Genomic DNA, 16,876 nt, shown 5'->3' with positions numbered 1-16,876 from the left:
CCAAAATGACTCAAAATGGCCCAAAATGACCCAAAATGACCCCAAACAGCCCCAAAATGACCCAAAACGGCCCCAAAATGACCCAAAATGACCCAAAATGACTAAAAACAGTCCCAAAATTACCCAAAATGACTCAAAATGACCCAAAATGGTCCCAAAATGACCCAAAATGACCCAAAACGGCCCCAAAATGAACCAAAATGGTCCCAAAATGACCTAAAATTACTCAAAATGGTCCCAAAATGACCCAAAATGACCTAAAATGGTCCCAAAATGACCCAAAATGATTCCAAAATGACCTAAAACGGTCCCAAAATGACCTAAAATTACTCAAAACGGTCCCAAAATGACCCAAAATGACTCAAAACGACCCCAAAATGACCCAAAACGGCCCCAAAATGACCCAAAACGGCCCAAAATGACCCAAAATGACCCAAAACGGTCCCAAAATGAACCAAACTGGCCCCAAAATGACCCCAAACAGCCCCAAAATGACCCAGAATGACCCAAAATGGTCCCAAAATGACCCAAAATGGCCCAAAATGACCCCAAACAGCCCCAAAATGACCCAAAACGGCCCCAAAATGACCCAAAATGACCCAAAATGGTCCCAAAATGGTCCCAAAATGACCTAAAATTACTCAAAACGGTCCCAAAATGACCCAAAATGACCCAAAATGACTCAAAATGACCCAAAATGACTCAAAATGACTCAAAATGCCCCAAAATGACCCAGAATGATCCAAAAATGACTCAAAACGGCCCCAAAATGACCCAAAATGGCCCCAAAATGACCCAAAACGGTCCCAAAATGAACCAAAACGGCCCCAAAATGACCCAAAATGACTCAAAATGACCCAAAATGACCCAAAATGACCCAAAACGGCCCCAAAATGACCCAAAATACAGAAAAATTGAAGAGCCCCAAAATGCTACAAAATAACCCCAAAATCACCCAAACAGTCCTAAAATAATCCAAAAGAAACCCAAAATTACCCAAATAATCCCCAAAATTACCCAAAATAAAATCCAAAATAACCCAAATTACCCAAATAACCCCCAAAATTACCCAAAATAACACCCAAAATGACCCAAATAACTCCAAAATTACCCAAATAACCCCCAAAATTACCCAAAATAACCCCCCAAAATGACCCAAATAGTCCCAAAATTACCCAAATAACCCCCAAAATTACCCCAAAATAACACCCAAAATGACCCAAATAGTCCCAAAATTACCCAAATAACCCCCAAAATTATCCAAAATAACCCCCCAAACTGACCCAAATAGTCCCAAAATTACCCAAATAACCCCCAAAATTACCCCAAAATAACACCCAAAATGACCCAAATAACCCCAAAATGACCCAAAATAACACCCAAATTACCCAAAATAACACCCAAAATGACCCAAATAACCCCAAAATGACCCAAAATAACCCCAAAATTACCCAAAATAACACCCAAAATGACCCAAATAACTCCAAAATTACCCAAATAACCCCCAAATTACCCCAAAATATCCCCCAAATTACCTAAAATAACCCCCAAAATTACCCAAAATAGCAACAAATAACCCCCAAAATAACCCAAATAACCCCAGAATGACCCAAATAACTCCAAAATTACCCAAATAACCCCCAAATTACCCCAAAAATTCCCCAAAATCCCCCCAAATCCCCCCAAAATCCCCCCCAAATCCCCCAAATTCCTCCCGCCACTCCCCACCCCAAATCCCCCCAAATCCCCCCAAACCCCCAAAATCCCCCCAAATCCCCCCCAGCTCCCCCAAATCCCCCCAAACCCCTCCTGCCCTCCCCCACCCCAAATCCCCCCAAATCCCCCCAAATCCCCCAAAACCCCCAAATCCCCCCAAACCCCCAAAACCCCCAAAATCTCCCCAAAACCCCCCAAATCCCCCAAAACACCTCCAAAACTCCCCCAAATCCTCCAAAATCTCTAAAAACACCCCAAAACACCCCCTAAAAACCCCAAATCCCCCCAAATCCCCAAAATCCCCCCAAAACCCCCTCCTGCCCCTCCCCCACCCCCAAACCCCCCAAATCCCTTTAAAACCCCCTAAAAATCCCCAAATCCCCAAAATTCCCCAAATCCCCCCAAATCCTCTCAAATCCCCCAAATCCCCCAAATCCCCCAAATCCCCAAAATCCCCCAAATCTCCCCAAACCCCCAAATCTCCCAAAATCCTCCCAAAACCCCTCACGCCCCTCCCCCCCACCCCAAATCCCCCCAAAACCCCCCAAATCCCCCCAAAATTCCCCTGAAATCCCCCAAAATCCCTAAATCCCCTAACCCGCCCCAAATCCCTCCTGCCCCTCCCCCACCCCCAAAATCCCCCAAATTCCCCAAAATCCCCAAATCCCCCAAAATCTCCCTAAAAATCCCAAATCCTCCCCTAAACCCCCCAAAATTCCCCAAACGACCCCAAAATCTCCCCTAAATCCCCCCAAATCCCCCCAAAACTCCTCCGCCCTCCCCACCCCAAATCCCCTAAAATCCCCCAAAACACCCCCAAAATCTCCCAAAATCCCCCAAAATCCCCCAAATCCCCCCAAATCCCCCAAAATCCCCCAACCCCCAAATCCCCCAAAACACCCCCAAAATCTCCCCAAAATCCCCCAAACCCCCTAAATCCCCCAAAACCCCTTCTGCCCCTCCCCCAAACCCCAAATTCCCCAAACCCCCAAAAATCCCCCAAATCCCCCAAAATCCCTCAACCCCCAAAATCCCCCCTAAATCCCCCAAACGACCCCAAAATCTCCCTAAAAACCCCAAAATCTCCACAAAATTCCCCAAATCCCCCAAAATCTCCCTAAAAATCCCAAATCCTCCCCAAACCCCCCAAAATCCCCCTAAATCCCCTCAAATCCCCCCAAAATCCCCCAAATCCCCTCCTGCCCTCCCCCACCCCAAATTCCCCACCTCCCAAAATCTCCCAAAATCCCCCCAAATCCCCCCAAACCCCTCACGCCCTCCCCCCACCCCCAACTCCCCAAATCCCCCAAACCCCCCAAAATCCCCCCAAAATTCCCCAAAATCCCCCAAAATCTTCCAAAAACAGCCAAAAATCCCCCAAAATCCCCCCAGATCCCCCAAAATCCCCAAACTCCCCTCAAACCCCTCCTGCCCCTCCCCCCACCCCAAATCCCCCAAAACCCCAAAAATCCCCTTTTTTTGTCACCTGAACCCCTCGAGTTTCACCCCCAAACCCAAAAAAAGCTCCTTCGGTTCCTGCCAAAAAATTTTGGGGTGAGGGGAGGCCCCTAAACCCCCTCCCCCGATGACGTCATCGCGCCCTCCACCCCTTTAATTAGGCCCTGAAGTGACGTCACCGCCCCCAAAGCCTTTAATTGACCTCAAAAAAGAATTTTAATTAAAAACAACCCCTAAAAAAACCGGTCGGGGCACCCAAAAAAACCGCGATGACGTCATCGCCCCGCCCCTCCCCCTCCCTAAAAAAATTAGGTCGAGGAAGCCTCGAAAATTCGGGCTTAGAAAAACCCCAAAATTTGGGAATTCAGACCCAAAATTTGGGAATTGAGACCCAAAATTTGGGGATTCAACCCCAAAATGGGACCCAGGGCCCCAAAATTTGGGAATTCAGCCCCAAAATCCTGGAATTCAACCCCAAAATGGGACCCTGGACCCCAAAATTTGGGAATTCAACCCCAAAATGGGACCCAGGACCCCAAAATTTGGGAATTTAACCCCAAAATTTGGGGATTCAACCCCAAAATGGGATCCAGGACCCCAAAATTTGGGAATTCAACCCCAAAATCCTGGAATTCAACCCCAAAATGGGACCCTGGACCCCAAAATTCGGGAATTCAACCCCAAAATTTGGGATTTCAACCCCAAAATGGGATCCTGAACCCCAAAATTTGGGAATTGAGACCCAAAATTTGGGAATTCAACCCCAAAATGGGACCCAGGACCCCAAAATTTGGGAATTCAACCCCAAAATTTGGGAATTCAGCCCCAAAATGGGACCCTGGACCCCAAAATTTGGGAATTCAACCCTAAAATTTGGGAATTGAACCCCAAAATTGGACCCTGTACCCCAAAATTTGGGAATTCAACCCCAAAATGGGACCCAGGACCCCAAAATTCGGGAATTCAACCCCAAATTTGGACCCTGGACCCCAAAATTTGGGAATTGAGCCCCAAAATTTGGGAATTCAACCCCAAAATCCTGGAATTGACACCCAAAATGGGACCCAGACCCCCAAAATTTGGGAATTCAACCCCAAAATTTGGGAATTCAACCCCCAAATCCTGGAATTGAGCCCCAAAAAGGGACCCTGGACCCCAAAATTTGGGAATTCAACCCCAAAATGGGACCCTGGACCCCAAAATTTGGAAATTGAATCCCAAAATTTGGAAATTGAACCCAAAATTTGGGAATTGAGCCCCAAAATCTGGGAATTGAGCCCCAAAATTTGGGAATTCAACCCCAAAATGGGACCCTGAACCCCAAAATTTGGGAATTGAGCCCCAAAATTTGGGAATTCAACCCCAAAATGGGACCCTGGACCCCAAAATTTGGGAATTCAACCCCAAAATTTGGGATTTCAACCCCAAAATGGGATCCTGGACCCCAAAATTTGGGAATTCAACCCCAATATTTGGGAACTGAACCCCAAAATTTGGGAATTCAACCCCAAAATCTGGGAATTCAACCCCAAAATGAGACCCAGGACCCCAAAATTTGGGATTTTAACACCAAAATGGGACCCTGAACCCCAAAATTTGGGAATTCAACCCCAAAATGGGATCCTGGACCCCCAAAATTTGGGAATTCAACCCCAAAATGGGACCCAGACCCCCAAAATTTGGGAATTGAGACCCAAAATTTGGGAATTCAACCCCAAAATGGGACCCTGGACCCCAAAATCCTGGAATTCAACCCCAAAATTTGGGAATTGAGCCCCAAAATTGGACCCTGGACCCCAAAATTTGGGAATTCAACCCCAAAATTTGGGAATTGAACCCCAAAATTTGGGATTTCAACCCCAAAATTTGGGAATTTTAACCCAAAATTCGGGAATTCAACCCAAAAATTCGGCCCCGCCCCTTCCCTCCCCCCTAATTTGCATATTAATCACACACCACGCTACAGGGATCTCATTAAAGCTGCTCATTTGCATATTTATTAATTTATCTCTATCTCTATTCGGCATTCATTTACATCATTAGCGCTCATTTACATAATTAGCACTCATTTACATAATTGGCACGTCTCGGATATGGCACATTTGCATACGGGGGCGTGGTTTCGATGCTCATTTGCATACGGCGCTGCTCATTTGCATATGTGGGGCGTGGTGACTCGGTGGGCGTGGCTCATTTGCATACGATGACAGTGCTCATTTGCATACGAACCCCCTCATTTGCATAAAACTCCACTTTAAAAGTCCATCAATTAAAAATTCATTGGTGTTCATTTGCATGCTCATTTGCATATCAGCAGCTCTCATTTCCGGGTTTATCCCGCCCCTCATTTGCATATGCAAATGACCCCAAAGTCCCCTTTTCATGCTTTGATGAGCTCGTGATGATTTTCAGGGTGGTGATTGCTGCTCATTTGCATATTGCTTTATTATCATTATTATTATTATTTACAGTTTGTTTTTATTATTATTATTATTATTATTTTGTGCAGGATTAATTAATAAATTAATTTGCATAAAACACACACACACACAAAAAAAGTGCTTTTGTTTTTCAAGGTCCTCCCCCTCCTTCTCCTCCTCATTTGCATCTCATTTGCATGCCCGGGAGGGGCATCTCATTAACAGGTCCACCTTCATTTACTCCAATTAGTCTCATTTGCATCCTCATTTGCATACAACGTCATCTTACTCTTCATTATTGAGTATCATGTCAGAACTCCATCTAATTAGCATCCTAATTAGCATATTATGACCACACCCTCATTTACATACTGCCTAATTAGCATCCAATCCATACATAGACCCTCATTTGCATATCAATACATCCCTCATTTGCATACAATTAACCCGTATTAGTGACTCATTTAAGCTCCCTTCATTTGCATATCAAACACACCTCATTTACATCTCATTTGCATACAACAAACCCCCTCATTTACCTATTAAAGGTTTCCTTTACGCTCCATTAATTTGCATATCACAGAATCCTTATTTGCATCTCATTTGCATACGACAAAGCCTATCACAAAGCCCTAATTGGCAGATCTCAAACCCCTCATTTGCATATCATTAGCATCACATTTACAGGCCTCATTTGCATATCAAAATTTACAGGCCTCATTTGCATATCAAATCACCCACTCACTTCCCGCCCTCATTTGCATATAAGACACTCCCCTCATTTGCATCTCATTTACATATCTGACATCCTCTCGTTGCCTTAATTAAATGCCCTTTTAATTTTCCAAGCCCCGCCCCCCCTCATTTACATAACAACGACCCCACCCCCCCTCCTCGGGGCTCCTCATTTGCATAAAGTGCGTTGCTCATTTGCATAACCCCTCCCCCTCATTTACATATTGCTCATCAAGGGTTCCCCCCATTTGGAAATGGCAGAGCTCATTTGCATACGGCTCATTTGCATACGGCTCATTTGCATGCTGGCCCCGCCCCCTCCAACCCAAAAAGGGGGGGATTTGACCCCAAATTTGGGGAGGTTTGACCCCCAATTTTGGGGTGGGGGAGGGGAAAGGGGCGGGGCTTGAGGGGAGGGGTGGAAAAGACCCCAATTTAGGGCTTTTTGCCCCAAAAAATTGCAAGTTTTTGGGGGAGGGGTCGATGGGGATTTTGGAGGTCCAAGGGGTGGGGAGGGGCATTTTTTGGGGAGGGGAGGGGCATTTTTTGGGGAGGGGAGGGGCCAAATGGGGGCATTTTTGGGGGTCCAAGGGTGTGGGAGGGGCATTTTGGGGGTGGGGAGGGGAAGGGGAGGGGCCAAATGGGGGTCATTTTTGGGAGGGGGCTGGGGGTCCAAGAGGTGGGGAGGGGCATTTTTGGGGATGGGGAGGGGCCAAATGGGGGTCATTTTGGGGGTGCAAGGGTGGGGAGGGGAATTTTTTGGGGGTCCTGAGGGGGTCTCTGATGGGTGGGTGGGGTTCAATTTTAGGGGTGGGGAGGGGCCAAATAGGGGTCATTTTGGGGGGTCCAAGGGGTGGGGAGGAAGTTTTGGGGGTGGGGGAGGGGCCAAATGGGGTCATTTTTGGGGGGGTTAGGGGTCCAAGAGGTGGGGAGGGCATTTTTGGGGATGGGGAGGGGCCAAATGGGGGTCATTTTGGGGGTGCAAGGGGTGGGGAGGGGAATTTTGGGGGTCCTGGAGGGGTCTCTGATGGGTGGGTGGGGTTCAATTTAGGGGTGGGGAGGGGCCAAATAGGGGTCATTTTGGGGGTCCAAGGTGGGAGGGGCATTTTGGGGGTCATTTTGGGGTCCAAGGGTGGGGGAGGGGCATTTTTGGGGGTCATTTTGGGGGTCCAAGGGGTGGGGAGGGGCATTTTTGGGGGTCCTTGGGGGTATCTGATGAGTAGGGGGTCAATTTTGGGGGGTGGGAGAGGGATTTGGGGGACTTAGGGGTTCAATGGGGTGGGGAGGGAATTTTTGGGGTCCTGGGGGTGTCTCTGATATGGGGGTGTCAATTTTGGGGGTGGGGGGAGGGAAGGGGGTCAGGGAGTTTTGGGGGGTCAGAGGTGTCAGGAGGGTCGGGGGTTTTGGGGTCTGGGGTTCAGGGGAGTTTTGGGGAGGGTCAGGGTGGTCTGGGGGGTCAGAGGGGTTTTGGGGGTCCAGGGGGATCAGAGACATTTGGGGGTCCAGGAGGGGCTCAGGGGTTTTGGGGGGTCAGGGGCGGTCAGGGAGGTCTGGGGTAGTCCAGGGGAGTTTGGGGGGGATCCAGGGGGTCCAAGGGTTTTGGGGGTGTCCAGGGGGTCAGGGGTTTTGGGGGGTCCAGGGGGTCAGAGGGATTTGGGGGAGTCAGGGGGTCAGGGGTTTTGGGAGGTCTGGAGGGGTCAGGGGTTTTGGGGGGTCAGGGGTTTTGGGGAGGGTCCAGGGGGGTCAGGGAGTTTTTGGGGGTCAGGGGTTTTGGGGGTCTGGGTGGGGTCAGGGGGATCAGAGGGATTTGGGGAGTCAGGGGGTCAGGGAGTTTTTGGGGGTCAGGGGTTTTGGGGGGTCTGGTTGGGGTCAGGGTGGTCTGGGGGGTCAGGGTGGTCATAGGGGGTCAGGGAGTTTTGGGGGTCAGAGGGATTTGGGGGTCAAGGGAGGTTCAAGGGGTTTTGGGGGTCCGGGGGTCAGGGAGTTTTGGGGCAGTCAGGAGGTCTGAGGGGTCAGGGGTTTTGGGGATCCAGGGGGGTCAGGGGTTTTGGGGGATCTGGGTGGGTCAGGGGGACTCAGAGAGATTTGGGGGTCCAGGGGGTCTGGGTGGGGTCAGGGGTTTTGGGGGTCCAGGGGGTCACTCTGCCACCTGGACCCCGCACAGTTCTCTTTGCTCTCCGAGGTGATGGCCAAGTATTCGGACCTGGGGAGGGGGAGGGGTTTGAGACCCCCATATTACCCCCCAAACTTTCCCCAACCCTCCTCTTCGGGACCACGCCCCTTCTAGACTCCACCCACCCCCTTTAGACCACGCCCACACTTTGCAAGCCACGCCCCAAATCCCCCCAATCCCCCCACAAAGTTCATCCCAACCCCCTCCCTTTCTAAGACCACGCCCACCGCTTCTAGACCCCGCCCCTAATCTACAAACCACGCCCCCTCCCTTAAAAGCCACGCCCCAAAACCCTTCAATCCCCCAAAACCCCCAAAACCCCTCCTTGCCCCCCACCCATTTCAAACCCACACCCCCCCAAAACTCTCCCAAATTTTTAAGCCCTGCCCTCTCCCCTACAAACCACGCCCCATCCTACAAACCACGTCCTAAAACCCCCAATAACCCCCCCAAACCCCCCAAAACCCTCCTTGCCCCCCACCCTTTCAAAACCAACCCCAAACTCCACCCAAATTTTTAAGCCACGCCCCTTAGACCACACCCCCACCCTTCAAGCCACGCCCCAAACCCCTTCAATCCCCCCAAAACCCCCAATAACTCCCCAAACTTCCCCCAAACCCCACCCATTTCAAACCCACACCCCCAAACCTTCCCAAATTTTTAAGCCACGCCCACTTTAGACCACACCCCCAAAAACCCCTGCCCCAACCACCCAAATCCCCCCAAAACTTCCCTCCAACCTACCCAATAACCCCCCAAACTTCCCCCAAACCCCACCCATTTCAAACCCACACCCCCAAACCCACCCAAATTTCTCAAGCCACGCCCACTTTAGACCACACCCCCCAACAAAACCCTCCCCCAACCCCACCAATAACCCCCCAAACTTCCCTCCAACCCCCCAAAAACCACTCCTTGCCCCCCACCCATTTCAAACCCACACCCCCAACCTTCCAAAATTTTTAAGCCCCTGCCCCTTCTTGGCCCCTCCCCCCAAAGCCCCTCCCCCACTCACGCGCTGTCGGGGGGCGGGGCGGCGGCCGCCACCTTGCGGTAGCAGTAGAGCATCTCGGCCGCCAGCCAGAGCGTCAGCACCACGATCAGCACGTACATCAGGATCTCCGACACGATCGACGCCAGGTCACGACGGGCTATGGGGGAGGAGGAGCCACCTCAGGACACGCCCACTTAGCCAAGGACACGCCACCCGTGAGGAAAACCCGCCACAATCAGCACGGGACATCAGGATCTCGGACACGATCGACGCCAGGTCACGGCGGGCTGGGGGGGGAGGAGCCACCTCAGGACACGCCCACCCCCCAAAAAACCCCGCCCAGATAGGTTTAGCCACGCCCACACAGCGGGGGTTGGAAGGTGCACTGTGTCCTGACACACCCACTGGCTCAGAAGCCACGCCCATGACTCCACAAACCACGCCCACTCATCAGAAGCCACGCCCAGTCTATTTAAGCCACGCCAAGCCACGCCCAGATAGGTTTAGCCACGCCCACACAGCGGGGGTTGGAAGGGGTGTAATTGCGGTCCTGGACACACCCACTGGCTCAGAAGCCACGCCCATGACTCCATAAACCACGCCCACTCATCAGAAGCCACGCCCAGTCTATTTAAGCCACGCCCAGTCAGTTTAAGCCACGCCCACTGAGTGTAAGACACGCCCATATAAGAAGTGGAAGAGAAGGAGCTGGGAGGTGATGAAGGAGCTCAGGCCACGCCCACTGGTTCAGAAGCCACGCCCATTTAGCCAAAGACACGCCCACCCGTGAGGAAAACCCCGCCCACAATCAGCAGGGGACATCAGGATCTCCGACACGATCGACGCCAGGTCACGACGGGCTGGGGGGTGAAAATGGGCGGGGCCACCTCAGGACACGCCCACTTCCCAAAAAACCCCGCCCAGATAGGTTTAGCCACGCCCACACAGCGGGGGTTGGAAGGGGTGTAATTGCGGCCCTGGACACGCCCACAGGCTCAGAAGCCACGCCCATTCATCATAAGCCACGCCCATTCACCAGAAGCCACACCCACTCAGTTTAAGCCATGCCCACCCACTGCAAGCTCCGCCCACTCCGCCCATTGGAAGAGGTAGAGAAGGAGCTGGGAGGTGATGAATGAGCTCAGGACACGCCCACTGGCTCAGAAGCCACGCCCATTCATCCTAAGCCATGCCCATTCACCACAAGCCACGCCCACTCGTGAGAAAACCACGCCCAGATAGGTTTAGCCACGCCCACTCAGTGTGGGTTTTGGGAGGTGGAATTGCGGCCCTGGACACACCCACAGGCTCAGAAGCCACGCCCATGACTCCATAAGCCACGCCCACTCAGCCTAAGCCACGCCCACTCATCAGAAGCCACGCCCACTTGGTTTAAGCCACGCCCATTGAGTCTAAGCCATGCCCATATAGGGAGGGGAGGAGGAGGAGCTGGGAGGTGATGAACGAGCTCAGGCCACGCCCACTGGTTCAGAAGCCACGCCCATTCATCTTAAGACACACCCATTCATCCTAAGACACACCCATTCATCAGAAGCCACGCCCAGATAGGTTTAGCCACGCCCACATAGTGGGGGTTGGAAGGGGTGTAATTGCGGCCCTGGACACGCCCGCAGGCTCAGAAGCCACGCCCATGACTCCATAAACCACGCCCACTCAGCATAAGCCACGCCCAGTCAGCATAAGCCACGCCCAGTCAGTTTAAGCCACGCCCACTGAGTACAAGACACGCCCATATAAGAAGTAGAAGGGGAGGAGCTGGGAGGTGATGAACGAGCTCAGGACACGCCCACTGGCTCAGAAGCCACGCCCACTCAGCCTAAGCCACGCCCATTCATCATAAGCCATGCCCACCCATGAGGAAAACCCCGCCCACAATCAGCACGGGACATCAGGATTGGGGCGGGGCCACGTCAGGACACGCCCACCCCCCAGTCCATCCCAATCCTCTCCCAGTGCCCCCCAATCCCTTCCCAGTCCAACCCAATCCTCTCTCAGTCCCTCCCAGTGCCTCCCACTCCCCTCCAACTCCCTCCCAATCCCCTCCCAGTCCATCCCAGTTGTTCCCAATCCCCTCCCAGTGCCTCCCAGTGCCCTCCCAGTACCCTTGTCGACCACGGCGAGGCGCAGGGTCTGGTTGCGGGCCAGGCTGTAGGTGCAGCCCCCTCCCAGTCCCTCCCTCCCAGTCCATCCCAGTGCCTCCCAGTGCCCCCCAATCCCCTCCCAGTCCATCCCAGTGCATCCCAATCCCCTCCCAGTGTCCCCCAATCCCCTCCCAGTCCATCCCAGTGCCTCCCAATCCCCTCCCAGTCCTTCCCAGTCCTCTCCCAGTCCCTTCCTACTCTCTCTCATTCCCCTCCCAGTCCACCCCGGTGCCCCTAAATCACCTCCCAGTCCATCCCAATCCCCTCCAAGTCCATCACAATCATCTCCCAGTGCCCCCCAATCCCCTCCCAGTCCCTCCCAGTGCATCCCAATCCCCTCCAAGTCCATCACAATCATCTCCCAGTGCCCCCAGTCCCCCCAGTCCTCCCAGTCCCTCCCAGTCCCCCAGTCCCTCCCAGTCCCTCCCAGTTCCCTCCCAATCCCTCCCAGTCCCTCCCAGTGCCCTCCCAGTACCCCTTCTCAACTCCCCTCAGTCCCATCCCGTATCCAGTGCCTGTGCCCAGTCCCAGCCCTCCCAGTCCCTCCCAATCCCCTCCCAGTCCATCCCAGTGCCTCCCAGTGCCCTCCCAGTCCCTCCCAGTCCATCCCAGTGCCTCCTAATCCCCCTCCCAGTCCTCCCAGTCCCTCCCAGTCCATCCCAGTGCCCTCCAATCCCTCCCAGTCCTTCCCAGTCTCTCCCAGTCCTCCTAGTCCTCCAGTCCCCCAGTCCCTCCCAGTCCTCCCAGTGCCTCCCAATGCCCTCCCAGTCCCTCCCAGTCCCCTCCAAGTCCATCCCAGTCCCCTCCCAGTGCCCCTAACTCTCCCAGTCCTCCTCCCAGTCCATCCCAGTTCCTCCCAGTCCCCATCCCAATCCACCTCCCAGTGCCCCCAATCCCTCCCAGTCCCTCCCAGTGCCTCCCAGTCCCCTCCCAGTCCCTCCCAGTCCCTCCCAGTGCATCCCAATCCTCTCCCAGTCCCTCCCATTCCCTCCAACTCTGCTCCAACCTCCTCCAACTCCCTCCCAGTCCCTCCCAGTGCCTCCCACTCCTCCAACTCCCTCCACTGCCTCCTCACTCCTCCCAATCCTCTCCCAGTCCCTCCCAGTCCCTCCCAGTCCCTCCCAGTGCCTCCCAGTACCCTTGTCGACGCCCGGCAGGCGCAGGGTCTGGTTGCGGGCCAGGCTGTAGGTGCAGCCCCTCCCAGTCCCTCCTCCCAGTCCATCCCAGTGCCTCCCAGTGCCCCCAATCCCCTCCCAGTCCTCCCAGTGCATCCCAATCCCCTCCCAGTGCCCCCAATCCCTCCCAGTGCCCCTAATCCCCTCCCAGTCCTCCCAGTCCTCTCCCAGTCCCTTCCCACTCTCTCTCATTCCCTCCCAGTCCCCTCCCAGTCCCCTCCCAGTCCCATCCCAGTGCCCCCCAATCCCTCCCAGTCCCTCCCAATCCTCTCCCAGTGCCCCCAATCCCTTCCCAGTCCCTCCCCAATCCTCTCCCAGTCCATCCCAGTCCCCTCCCAGTCCCTCCCAGTCCCTCCCAATCCTCCCAGTGCCCCCAATCCTCTCCCAGTCCTCCCAGTCCCTCCCAGTCCCTCCCAGTGCCTCCCAATCCCTCCAATCCCTCCCAGTCCCTCCCAGTCCCCTCCCAGTCCCCCTAGTCCTCCCAGTCCCTCCCAGTCCTCCCAGTGACCCCCAATCCTCCCAGTCCCTCCCAATTCCTCCCAGTACCTCCTGTCCGACCTCCCAGTGCCTCTCCGAATCCACGCTCCCAGTGCAGCCCCTCCCAGTCCCTCCTCCCAGTCCACTCCCAGTCCCTCCCAGTGCCTCCCAATCCCCTCCCAGTCCCTCCCAGTGCTCCCAATCCCCTCCCAGTGCCCCCCAATCCCCTCCCAGTGCCCTCCCAATCCCTCCCAGTCCCTCCCAGTCCTATCCCAGTCCTCCTCTCTCTCTCATTCCTCCAGTCCCTCCCAGTCCCCTCCCAGTCCTATCCCAGTGCCCTCCCAATCCCTCCCAGTCCCTCCCAGTCATCTCCCAGTGCCCCCAATCCCTTCCCAGTCCCTCCCAATCCTCTCCCAGTCCATCCCAGTCCCCTCCCAGTGCCTCCCAGTCCCCTCCCAATCCATCCCAGTGCCCCCAATCCCCTCCCAGTCCCTCCCAATCCCATCCCAGTCCCTCCCAGTGTCCCCCAATCCCCTCCAACTCCTCCCAGTCCCTCCCAATCCTCCCAGTCCCTCCCAGTCCCCCCAATCCCTCCCAGTTCCTCCCAGTGCCCTAATCCCCTCCCAGTGCCTCCCAGTGCCTCCCAGTACCCTCTGTCTCGACGGCGAGGCCAGGGTCTGGCTCAGTCCAGGCTCTGCAGCCCCTCCCAGTCCCTCCCTCCCAGTCCATCCCAGTCCATCCCAATCCCCTCCCAGTCCATCCCAGTGCATCCCAATCCCCTCCCAGTGTCCCCCAATCCCCTCCCAGTCCATCCCAGTGCCTCCCAATCCCCTCCCAGTCCATCCCAGTCCCCTCCCAGTCCATCCCAGTCCACCCCAATCGTCTCCCAGTCCATCTCAATCCTCTCCCAGTGAATCCCAGTCCTCTCCCAGTCCCTTCCTACTCTCTCTCATTCTCCTCCCAGTCCATCCCGGTGCCCCTAAATCACCTTCCAGTCCCTCCCAATCCTCTCCCAGTCCATCCCAGTGCATCCCAATCCCCTCCCAGTCCATCCCAATCCCCTCCCAGTCCCTCCCAGTGCCCCCCAATCCCCTCCAACTCCCTCCCACTGCCTCTCACTCCCTCCCAATCCCCTCCCAGTCCATCCCAGTGCCTCCCAGTGCCTCCCAGTGCCCTCCCAGTACCCTTGTCGACGACGGCGAGGCGCAGGGTCTGGTTGCGGGCCAGGCTGTAGGTGTAGCCCTCGAAGGTGAGGTTGCGGCGCAGGCGGCACACGTAGAGCCCGGCGTGGGCGTGGCCGACCTCGCTCAGCGCCACCGACAGGTCCTGCAGGTCCCGCGTGCCCTTCGAGCCGTTCCAGCTCAGCACCCCCAGGAAAGGGCCCGGGGCCACCCAGGGCTGCTCCTCCTCGGGGTTGTAGTGCAGGATCTGGGGCACGGGGAACCAGTAAATACCAGTTAAAACCAGTATAAAATTGCTATCTCACTATCGCCACCCAGTGGTCACTTTGGGAACTGCAGCCTCTCATTAATAGTTCCCAGTGACTCCCAGTGACTCTCAGTAGCTCTTAGTAACTCCCAGTATCCCCCAGTAGCTCCCAAGTGGCTCCCCAGTGTCTCCCAGTATCCACCAGTAACTCCCCAGTAGCTCCCCAGTGTCTCCCAGTATGCCCCAGTGGTTCCCAGTAATCCCCAGGAAAGGGCCCGGGGCCACCCAGGGCTGCTCCTCCTCGGGGTTGTAGTGCAGGATCTGGGCCATGGGGAACCAGTAAATACCAGTTAAAACCAGTATAAAGCCAGTATAAAATTCCTATCTCACTATCGCCACCCAGTGGTCAATTCGGGAATTGCAGCCTCTCATTAACAGTTCCTAGTAGCTCCCAGTGCATCCCAGTAGCTCTTAGTAGCTCCCAGTATCCACCAGTAGCTCCCAAGTGTCTCCCCGTATCCACCAGTACAGCCCCAGTAGCTCCCCAGTGTCTCCCAGTATCCACCAGTAGCTCCCCAGTGGTTCCCCAGTAACTCCCAGTAACCCCCAGGAAAGGGCCCGGGGCCACCCAGGGCTGCTCCTCCTCGGAGTTGTAGTGCAGGATCTGGGGCACGAGGAACCAGTAAATACCAGTTAAAACCAGTTAAAATCAGTTAAAACCAGTAAAGAATCAGTTAAAACCAGTATAAAATTGATATCTCTCTGTCGCCACCCGGTGGTCATTTTAGGAACTGCAGCGTCTTCCCAGTTGCTCCCAGTGACTCCCAGTAGTTCCCAATAGCTCCAATAGCTCCCCAGTAACTCCCAGTATCCCCCAGTAGCTCCCCAGTGTCTCCCAGTACAGCCCCAGTAGCCCCAAGTATCCACCAGTAGCTCCCCAGTGTCTCCCAGTATGCCCCAGTGGTTCCCAGTAATCCCCAGGAAAGGGCCCGGGGCCACCCAGGGCTGCTCCTCCTCGGGGTTGTAGTGCAGGATCTGGGGCACGGGGAACCAGTAAATACCAGTTAAAACCAGTTAGAATCAGTTAAAACCAGTAAAAAACCAATATAAAATCTGTATCTCTCTGTCGCCACCCGGTGGTCACTTCGGGAATTGCAGCCTCTCATTAACAGTTCCCAGTAGCTCCCAGTGCATCTCAGTAGCTCTTAGTAACTCCCAGTATCCCCCAGTACAACCCCAGTAACTCCCCAGTGTCTCCCAGTATCCACCAGTAACTCCCCAGTAGCTCCCCAGTGTCTCCCAGTATGCCCCAGTGGTTCCCAGTAACCCCCAGGAAAGGGCCCGGGGCCACCCAGGGCTGCTCCTCCTCGGAGTTGTAGTGCAGGATCTGGGGCACGAGGAACCAGTTAGAACCAGTTAAAACCAGTAAAAAATCAATATAAAATTGATATCTCTCTGTCGCCACCCAGTGGTCACTTTGGGAACTGCAGCGTCTTCCCAGTAGCTCCCAGTGCCTCCTAGTAGCTCCCAGTGCCTCCCAGTAACTCCCAGTATCCCCCAGTAGCTCCCAAGTGTCTCCCAGTATCCACCAGTAGCTCTCCAGTGTCTCCCCAGTGTCTCCCAGTATCCACCAGTATCTCCCAGTCCCTCTCACTTGCTCCCAGTCCCTCCCAGTGCCCCCCAATCCCCTCCCAGTCCATCCCAGTGCCCCTCAATCCCCTCCCAGTGCCCCTTTATCACCCTCCCAGTCCATCCCAGTGGCTCCCAGTTTATTCCAATCTGCTCCCAGTTTATCCCAGTTTATCCCAGTCTATCCCAGTTTATCCCAGTGACCTTCTGGAAGGTGGGGGCCCCCTCAGGGCGGAAGAACCACTCGCTCTCGGCCTCGGCGGGGGTCTCGCCAGTCCCTCCCAGTGCCCTCCCAGTCCCTCCCAGTGCCCTCCCAGTCCCTCCCAGTGGCTCCCAGTTTATCCAATCCTCCCAGTGGCTCCCAGTAGTTCCCAGTCCATCCTAGTCCCTTCCCAGTCCCTCCCAGTGCCTCCCAATCCCCTCCCAGTGCCTCCAAATCCCCTCCCAGTGCCCCTTTATCACCCTCCCACTCCCTCCCGGTCCATCCCAGTGCCTCCCAATCTGCTCCC

General features: G+C 54.7%; 1 protein-coding gene across 1 annotated transcript; it reads right to left on the bottom strand.

The window, feature by feature from the left end:
* Positions 1-8,441: 8,441 nt before the first annotated feature.
* Positions 8,442-16,667, bottom strand: LOC126646771 (sodium channel subunit beta-1-like; the record flags this gene model as incomplete). The annotated part of the gene is made up of 4 exons (XM_050328320.1): positions 8,442-8,532; positions 9,518-9,653; positions 14,495-14,738; positions 16,572-16,667. Coding segments are annotated over 4 exons (567 nt in total), but the record flags the coding sequence as incomplete, so codon positions are not given.
* Positions 16,668-16,876: the final 209 nt, after the last annotated feature.

This window comes from Myiozetetes cayanensis, unplaced genomic scaffold, assembly GCF_022539395.1.
Source record: "Myiozetetes cayanensis isolate MyiCay16 unplaced genomic scaffold, myiCay2020 scf390, whole genome shotgun sequence".
NCBI classification, from domain to species: Eukaryota; Metazoa; Chordata; class Aves; order Passeriformes; family Tyrannidae; genus Myiozetetes; species Myiozetetes cayanensis.
The sequence above is the reverse complement of the archived record's forward strand: the minus strand, read 5'-3'. Positions and strand labels throughout refer to the sequence as shown.